Source organism: Argentina silus, assembly GCF_951799395.1.
Source record: "Argentina silus genome assembly, chromosome: 3".
Taxonomy (NCBI): domain Eukaryota; kingdom Metazoa; phylum Chordata; class Actinopteri; order Argentiniformes; family Argentinidae; genus Argentina; species Argentina silus.
The window spans coordinates 14645740-14654499 of record NC_139657.1 but is presented as its reverse complement, the minus strand read 5'-3'; the positions used below and the strand labels follow the sequence as shown (position 1 = coordinate 14654499).

At 42.2% G+C, this 8760-nt stretch overlaps 2 protein-coding genes across 4 annotated transcripts in view; both read left to right on the top strand.

Annotated features, from left to right (window-relative positions):
- Nucleotides 1-272: 272 nt before the first annotated feature.
- pdcd2l (programmed cell death 2-like) lies at nt 273-3637 on the top strand. Its single transcript, XM_083666776.1, has 6 exons — nt 273-508; nt 1449-1612; nt 1943-2386; nt 2501-2611; nt 2854-3011; nt 3484-3637. The coding sequence occupies exons 1-6, from the start codon at nt 401-403 to the stop codon at nt 3612-3614; spliced, it is 1116 nt and encodes a 371-aa protein (XP_083522902.1). The 5' UTR covers nt 273-400; the 3' UTR covers nt 3615-3637.
- A 363-nt stretch (nt 3638-4000) lies between these two features.
- The window catches only part of banp (BTG3 associated nuclear protein), a 29762-nt gene continuing 25002 nt past the window's right edge, over nt 4001-8760 (top strand). The window contains exons 1-6 of one of the 3 annotated variants that reach the window (XM_083666081.1): nt 4001-4100; nt 5939-6001; nt 6268-6356; nt 6745-6947; nt 7186-7293; nt 7443-7612. In XM_083666081.1, the coding sequence (XP_083522207.1) occupies nt 6793-6947; nt 7186-7293; nt 7443-7612 (433 nt within the window). In that variant the 5' untranslated portion in view covers nt 4001-4100; nt 5939-6001; nt 6268-6356; nt 6745-6792. Of the gene's footprint in view, nt 4101-5302; nt 5355-5922; nt 6002-6267; nt 6357-6744; nt 6948-7185; nt 7294-7442; nt 7613-8760 lie in introns of those variants that run through there. The other 2 variants (XM_083666079.1, XM_083666080.1) reach the window with 2 other exon arrangements.

Genomic DNA, 8760 nt, shown 5'->3' with positions numbered 1-8760 from the left:
GTATAATTACTAATGTGTTCTTCTTATCATCAATTAATTTGAAAGATTGTATAAGATGTTCTAATGCATGTAACAATGCATTTGGGTGCATGTAAACAAAAAAAATATTTTAGCTTAGTCATGCTGACGATTTTGAAGTCGGTGAAAGATTAAAGTAGATTCTTGTGCCTGCTGTTCCGATTGCCACCTGTAATTTCAATCCGATTGACAGTTTGAAACAATCCCATAAATGCCAATAATTTGCATATTTTATCAATCCTGGCAGCCATAGAACTACCAATTTATTTAATCCCACCATTCGTGTGAAATTGTTGATTTATTTAGGTCACACATACATACATTGTGTCGAGAAATATCTCATAAACAGTCGATACATTGTTAATTTGTAACACGTGTCCTCATGGCTACAGTTCACGAGGCGCCTCTTCTTATCGGATTATGTGATGGTGTCCTTGACAAAGGGAAGGGTTCGTCGTCTTTTTTGACGAACAAAATTGGGGACCTACCGGTAAGGTCTTACAACACTTTTGTCAAGCAACGTTTTCGTGAAGGAGTCGAAAGTGCTCAGACCATCCATGTGCAGCTAGGTAACATTAGCAATGCATGGGATTTGAGAGGCGGTCTGGCTAGCTAATAAGCAGGGGGCTCTAGCTAATGTAATGATTATACCATGTAACCGCTAAAAGGTTAGCTAGCCTTTTCGGTTGGTCATGTCTAAACAGTTTGGTTGTAATGGTGTAGCCAAAGACCGCCTATCTGATGTAGCGCATTTGCTTAGTAGCTAATGTTACAAGCTAAACACACTAGCTAAACCTCCCTAGTTACTCACCAGGTTAGTGTTACCCCCCCATGTTTTAGCGTAGTTCACTGTAATTTATAACAGGGATACTTATTAGCATCTTATTTTCATGAAGTTAAGTAACATTCTTTGCAACACTAAAGGTCACTTGGTATTCTCTATTAGCAATGCCACCACTAGCTAATAAATCAAATAAAATCAGATAAAACCGTCACAGGGAGCAGCGGGCCAGTGGCGCAATGGATAACGCGTCTGACTACGGATCAGAAGATTCTAGGTTCGACTCCTGGCTGGCTCGTCTCTTTTCCAGTTCTCATGTATTTTCAGTGATCAATTATCGAAACCACAATTCACTATTGACTCAACAGCTAAATGATCCAAATATATCTATGACTAAATCTATATACACCCAAATGTAAATATAAAATGATACCAGTCACAAAGGGGCTACACTATCACCGCTTTTGTAAGAAATAGTTCTGTCAAAGTGCAGTCAAATCATAATTTAAGTTTTTTGAAGACAAATTAGCTTTAACTAGTTTTAATGTGTATAATATTATTTGTATGTAATTTACATGTACATCACGATGACTGTGATGTATAGTTGATTTACTTACTTTTTACAAAAGTCTACTTTTTTCTCTCTTAGGACAAACTGCCAGTGATATCTTGGCAACATCCCAGCTGTGGTCTTTGCAATGGGGCCCTTTCTCATGTGGTGCAAGTGTACTGCCCTCTTGAGGCGTCTCCCTATCATCGAACCCTGAATTTGTTTGCCTGCACAAGCCCCCAATGCTGTGGAAAACCAGAGAGGTAGAACTCAAGCAGCTAGTGAAAAAATTAGGGCACAGCCCTTGGTGCCTGATATCACATTAATTTGATGAAAGCACATTGTAATCAATAGCAATAGTATGCCTAATAGCTTTGGTGATGCCTTTCCATTGCCTGTAACTTTTTCTGGTACCTTCTCTAACTTGGACATATACTGTAATCTAGACACCTTGAGACTCATGCTTTAAACATGGCTAATTTATCAATGAGTCAACAAGCAGTTGGTTCCCTAATCCTCATATTTAATGTTATGATAATCATGTGACATCTTCTCACTATTTTGATTGCAAACTGTTTATGCTTCGCTCCAAGCTGGAGGGCATTGCGCTCTCAGTGCCTGGAGTCAGATGTCAAAGTCGCCTCTGTGCTCCAACTGTCCAGTCATATCCAGACCAAAGAGGCTCCCATAGCAACCACAGACTGGTGTGATGGCGCAGATGATTGGGGCATGGAGGATGAGGGGGGTCATATAAGGGACATTGCCCTGACCCACGCCCAGCCTCAGGTTCAGGAGGAGGGAGCACACTCTGACACATTCATGCCCCCCACCACTGAGCTGGATGTCAGTGGCAGGCTTCAGGGCCTTAGTCTAAGAGTAGAGGAGGATACTAAGCAGAAGGTTGCTACCTTCTGTTCCTTCTACATCAGTGTTGTGGAGGAGACAGACCTGATTGGACAGACCGATTTGGAACATGCTCAGAGGCTATTGAAGGAATATGAGAAGAGAGAGGGCGTGGCTGTGGGGGAGCTGGACAGGTAATGTCTTTGTTGGATGGGTGCATGGAAGCTCAAAGACCTATCTATCTACAGTATATTAGTATACCATGAACCATAAGTTACATTTAGGCCTCTTTTTCTATTTTTTTTTAGCACTGAAGGGGGAGGGGAGGAGAAGTATGAGAAGACCAAAGCCAGACATGGAGACACAACCTTCTCCAGATTCATGAAGAAGATTTCCCTGTGCCCCGAGCAGGTCTTACGGTAAACACTTGCTCTTAGACAACTGCTCCAGGGTAGGTTTCCCCGAAAGCATTGTTGCACTATGAAAATCTTAACATCCATACTGTGAACTTGATAATGATCTTAGTGCTGCAAAACCTTTAGAAAACTCAGCCCTGTGCTTTGCCCTGAGGTCTTTTTTATTTTTTTATTTTAAAACTGTATTCCATAAGTAAATACTGTTCTATGTACACTAAACTTTACACATCATTTGTTTACATAAGGTATTGTTGGAATGGGTCACCTCTGTTCATCTCCGACCCCCCCTCAAACATGGCGCAGATGGTGCCTGTCTGTTGTCAATGTGGCAGCCCCAGAATCTTTGAGTTCCAGCTAATGCCTGCACTGGTCAGCTTGCTGCGAAGTTCAGATTCAAGCTCAGGTGTGTAAGTGTGCCGTGGACCAGAGTGGTATATTAGAAGAGTGGTGTCAATGAGTTTCAAATAGTTCCATATAGCTTCCTGGTTAAACTTCCTGATTTACCCAATTTTTTAAAAAAAAAATTTTTATTGGACTAACAAGCTGTTGCCTGGCAACATACTCCATTGGTATTATGTAAAGGATTTATTTGCTGTTGGCCAATAGAAAAAGTACCCCTTCATCATTGGCGCCACTTGTCCGTGTAGAACACTCTGCCTTGGACCATCATTGGTCGTGTCATTGATGGCAAAACAATACCCTTTGGTAGAGCCACATTAGGTGAAGTGACGGTTCAAGCTATTGTGTTTAGTGCAGGACTGCACTAAATGAAACAATATTGACCCATCTCAGTGGGTTGACTCCAACTCTATTTAGAGCCTCATGACTGACTGTCGGAAGTGATCCATGTTTTTTTTCTGCTTGGTTTGTTTCAGAAATGGTGATGGAGTTTGGAATTGTGCTGGTGTACACCTGCAGAAGTAGCTGTTGGAAGTCTGGCTCAAGCTCACCTGTGGAGGAGTTTATTTTTATTCAAGCAGACCCTGACCAAAAATTATTCAAATGACTATTACAATAACAAAATAAAGATGCAAAAAGAAAACAATCGACTCATGCTTTGAGTCTCCTCTCCTGTCTTGTGTTTTGTGTCATAGCAGATCATAGTTAGCTGCTCATTGCAAATGCAAACAATGTAAAAATAACTGGTCTTATGCCTGATCTGGAAAGGGATGGGCTTGAGTAATTCCACCTGTAAAAGACTAATGGTCAGTGAAAATAAATCTATGCTGTGTTGAATACAAACATGAGAACACAAATGCACTTCTCACAACTATGCAGCATGCAACTTGTTGACAGATTTGACAGCTCTGGTAGTCAGATGTTCTCAACAGCATCCTGCGAAAATCGGCTTGCTCCACCTCTTTCTAAAATCCTCATCGCAGCTTGGTGGTGAAGGAGAGGAATAGAGTCGAAGCGCAGGCTTTTTCTCTCGCGAGGAAGGACGCCGTTATCGGAATCCCTACAAACAACACGAGAATTCATCATTCACACGGTAATATAACCCAATCTAACACAGTACATATCTCGTGAGCCAGTGGGGAAGATTCTGGGTGCTCTCTAACAACAATAAAACTGTTATTTTAGAGGACCACCACGCTTACACAACTCGCAACATTGATCTATTACGAGGCCACGAATATGGACATCGAGGCCTAGCTAGATAGCTAGCTAGCTATCATGCTTGCATTGCGTGCTTAGCTATGCTATGTTTTTTAGCTGGCTATAGCTAGCAAGCTAATATCCAAGCTAGCTTTATAGCTGTTATTAGCTAGGTAGGTAGCTTGTCTGGTGCCATGATTTCAGGTTTTGCGTATAGATCTACTATCTTTAGACTTCTATTGGTGACACATATTGACGACTTCCACGGTTTTTGTAGAGTATGCCGTGCAATACTTATTTGAAACTTGTTTACACAAATTTCTCGCGCTCTTTTAGGTGCTAGCCATGCTGCTTAGCGCGCCCCCATGGAAGCCAACCAAGCTGTCGGTGCGACGGCAGTCACGCTAGGATCAGTAGCTAGTATCTAATCCTCGCAATCAAGGACGCAACTTTCCCCTTCGGGCCACAGTAGTATAGCAGGATCGGACTCTTACAGCACACTGATTAGATCTGTGTAGATGGCTAGCCAGTTATCTCAGCGACATATTCAAAGACGTCAGTGTCTAGTCCTGATAGTTGCTAACTAGCTGAGTGCTAGCTAATGCACTTACTTTTACTGGGTGGGTCTACAGAAAAATAACCGACTGTCCTGTGTAGTTCGCACTCAAATGTCAGTCTTTCATAACAGTACAAGCAGGCACAGTCCTGGTAGCTGAATTTGTATAGCCGATAGATGAGGACTATTGGCTTAGTTGGCCCATACATTCAATTGTACATCCCTGAAACAAATAGTTGATTCTGAGTTTTCTTGTCCAGGCCAACATATTCCCTCAACTGAACCTCCTTTTCGATCCTCCAGGGCCACATGTCATTTGTTTTATGTATGCCTCTGGGATCCTCCTGTGTAACATCACAATACAAGTATATTCCCCTTAACAGATTAAAAACCTTCCATATATATCAAGGAATCCTTTGTCACAGTCACTATGAAATGTATATGATACATTGTGTTATGTATATATAATAATATATTTGCCATTTACAGGCAATTTCTACATTTAAAGCATGTATAAGCATGTATTAAAACCTCTGCTCAGCACACAGGAAAGACAAGATCACAATAAAAACACAGCCAATTTTGAACAGGGTAAGGGATGCCCTCTAGTGGTTTTATAAATTGGTTGATTGATATACAGACAACCAAACATTGCAATTAATTACTACATAGAGAAAATAAAGACAGATATAGATGGGAACCAGATTAATTAATTTGTCACCATTGTCTTGCAGTCTGCAGATTTAAAAAAATCTGGCAATTTGCCTGGTGACAGAAATGAAAAGTCAGAGAATGTCAATGCTGTTTTATTTACAGTAATTAGGGATGCACCGATACCACCTTTTTTTTCTGAGTTCTGAACTTGGGGTATCAGCCGATATTGAGTACCGATCTGATAAAAGGCTCTTTTTTTATGTGAAATGCTACTGCTACCCCTCAACACTAACCTTGCAAATTTTGCAACAAGCAAAATTGTGCCGTCATAAGCATAAAGTAACATGAGTTTTACGCCAGTTTGAGGCATGGCATCAGATTGGTAAATAGCATTCCCTATCTCCGATTCCCGACCCAGCATTTTAGGCCAATATCGGCCGATATTGATGCTCAGTATCGGATCGGTGCATCTCTAACAGTAATGATGTAATTGTCCTCTCTACAGGTCTGAATGATGTCAGAGCAAGATTTGGCTGAGATAGTGCAGATAGCAGTGGAAGACTTGGGCCAGGGTGACCAGACAGGTAAGATCTCTATAAGAGAACACAAAGGTCCACTGTACACCATAAGCCAAGTATAACCACCCACAAGCAGTCATTCTAAACACACAACAAGTCCTATTTAGGAGAGTGCAATGTTGCAGAATGGTGGATAGATTTAGTCTGGTTTGCACTGATGATTGCTATTATCATTATGGGTGATTTTTGCTATATCATGCCAGGAACAATAGGGTAACTTAAACAGATCCAGTAGTTTTGTTCATGATGATGACACCTGTGATTTGTGTTAGACGTGTTGGACAATCATGAGGATGGCGAGGATAAGCCACTGAGAAAACGGCAGAGGTTGGAAAACAGCAGTCATGAAGCGTCTCTTAAGGTACTCCTCCACTGAGTTACGGGTGTACTCACTTTTGGTGAAAGTGTTCGGGTATGCTTTTCCTAGCTGAATCAGACTAAGAGAGCATGTTTCATATTGTGGTGTTTCGCTTTTCCTGTGATTCTGATATATGATATATTCTAATAATGGATTACATATACCTACATACTACATACTCTGGTGCTTTTCACATGGTCTCAATGCGCTTTGCATTTTTATTGGAGAACTTCTTCTACCACCATATTGTAGCACCTATCTGGTTAAAACATGAAAGCTTTAGTGTGTTTGCTTTAATGCTCACCACACATGCATACAAATGAGTCATATTGTGACATGAGGTACACACCTGCAACCAGATCTGTCTGTCTCTCTCTCTCTCTCTCTGTAGACCTTGCTTTACTCCATCAATCAGTCAATCTGCCAGCGTCTGGACAGCATGGAGTCAAAGCTGCAGCAGGTGGAGGCTACATGCAAGGCCCTGGAGCGCAAACTGGATGCTGTGGTGAAGAACAAGAACCAGGGGCCCATCCAGGTCCCCATGGTGGCTGGCTCCCCTCTGGGGGCCACCCAGACCTGGAACAAAGTGCGCTGGTGAGCTGGAGCAGGGATTGGAACGGGTGTGGTCGGAGAATCATAGTAGGACTGGTCAGGGAAAGGTGGGGACTTTAAGACTGGGGGTGGCACTGGGTGACCACTACAAGGAAAGGGGATGGGGTTTTAGGGGCAGTCAAACTAAACTGAGCGTATATTCACATGTACACAATTCGACAGGGACATCATACATGGATGTTGTATCAAACTGAAAGTAAACTGACATCTCCACTTGCAGTGTTGTTCCACAGACAAATGTGATTCTGAGGAGTGACAGAACAAAGGGGGCCGGCCAGGACGACACTGTGACACGGGGGGAGGAGTCGCTGGAGAACCTCCTCAGCAAGTGAGCGACTGACATCTGTTTTTTTTTTTCTCTTTGTGAGAACAATAAGAAACACTGCAACAAACACAACTCAGAATCCCAGTTTAGGTTGGCTCTAACTGTGTGTGTGTGTGTGTGTGTGTGTGTGTGTGTGTGTTGTATCGTATCAGCACGGTCGGCGGACGGAGACAGAACACTATCCTGGTGAAGGTCCCAGCACCAGAGGACAGCCAGGAGGACCAGGAGAGCGGCTCAGAGGCCAGCGACTCGGTGTCCAACAGTGGCCAGGCCAATGCCCAGAGTACCCAGAATGTCACCCTCATTACCCTCAACTCAGAGGGTACGGCTCTGTCAAACCACACACACACACACCAGTCTCCTTTTACATGGTTTAAGTTGGAATTTAAACTAAACCTTTTTATAAATGTAGGTAGCTAGTGTTATGTTATGTCAGTAAGACTGGTACCATCAACAGTCTGACACAAATGCAGCCTGGTTTTTGTTTGCGAATGTGTGTCGCTTGCCCCAAAATGCTAACACTCCCCAAAATACTAACACGTCTATAGGTGTTATATTGTTGTCTTAGGCTGTTTATTTTTCATCAACAGTGTTGGTGTCTGTGTTGATGTACTGTGCTCTCTGATGGCATTCAGTAGCTTGCTCAGTGGTCATGGACAGGCCTGCAGAAACAGTTTTTTTTCTTCTCATTAAGCAGTCTCTGACTGTGCTTATGCTATTGTTCAACTTTTGTTGTTGTTGTTGTTGTTGTTGTTTGGGTGGTTTTGGGGTTGAGTTCCTTGGTTAGCTTCAAAGACGTTCCTTTACATATATTCATTTAGTTGCAGCTGCGAGTTTCAATGATGATGTGTCTTAGTCAGCATTAGCTGTGGGGCATAATGTGGTTCTCAGAAAAGGAACACTCTTTCTTTCTTTCTGTGTGTGTGTGTGTGTGTGTGCGTGTGCGTGTGTGTGTGTGATTGGTCCCTCATCCTCCCTGCATTTTACTCTCTCCAGTAATGTTGCTGTCTGCTTTGAACTGCTCCACAGCTTTATCTCTCACATTAACACAGTTCACGTTCAGGTTATACTCAAACTTATTGAGTTATTGCTACAGATATGAAGCTTTTTATTTCACTCATATGTGCACTGTCTCTGCCAACTGTATGTGTTTGATGTGTCACAGTACAACTGCATGTTGTTGCATTACCAGAGATGGCCACATGGGTGTGCTGTGGTATCAGGTTTAGGAAAGACTATGAATGTGCAGTAGTCCTGAATTTACTGTATGCATATCTGTGGGGCGTGCGTGTGCATGTGTGTGTGAACAGCTATACACGATGTAACACTTTCATTGGTGAGATTTTAGGGCACTTAAATTAAATTTTAATTATTAGTTCTATAATTGCTTTATCAAGAGCCCTAGCATGGTTGTCCTACCATACCATAACCAATAGTGTCTCAGGAAGAACAGACATTTGATATCATGCA

Coding starts and splice junctions, on each gene's coding strand:
- pdcd2l (XM_083666776.1), top strand. CDS start 401: ATGGCTACAGTTCACGAGGCGCCTCTTCTTATCGGATTATGTGATGGT. Junction 2,387..2,500: donor GCTGTGGGGGAGCTGGACAG/GTAATGTCTTTG, acceptor ATTTTTTTTTAG/CACTGAAGGGGGAGGGGAGG. Junction 2,612..2,853: donor TGCCCCGAGCAGGTCTTACG/GTAAACACTTGC, acceptor TGTTTACATAAG/GTATTGTTGGAATGGGTCAC.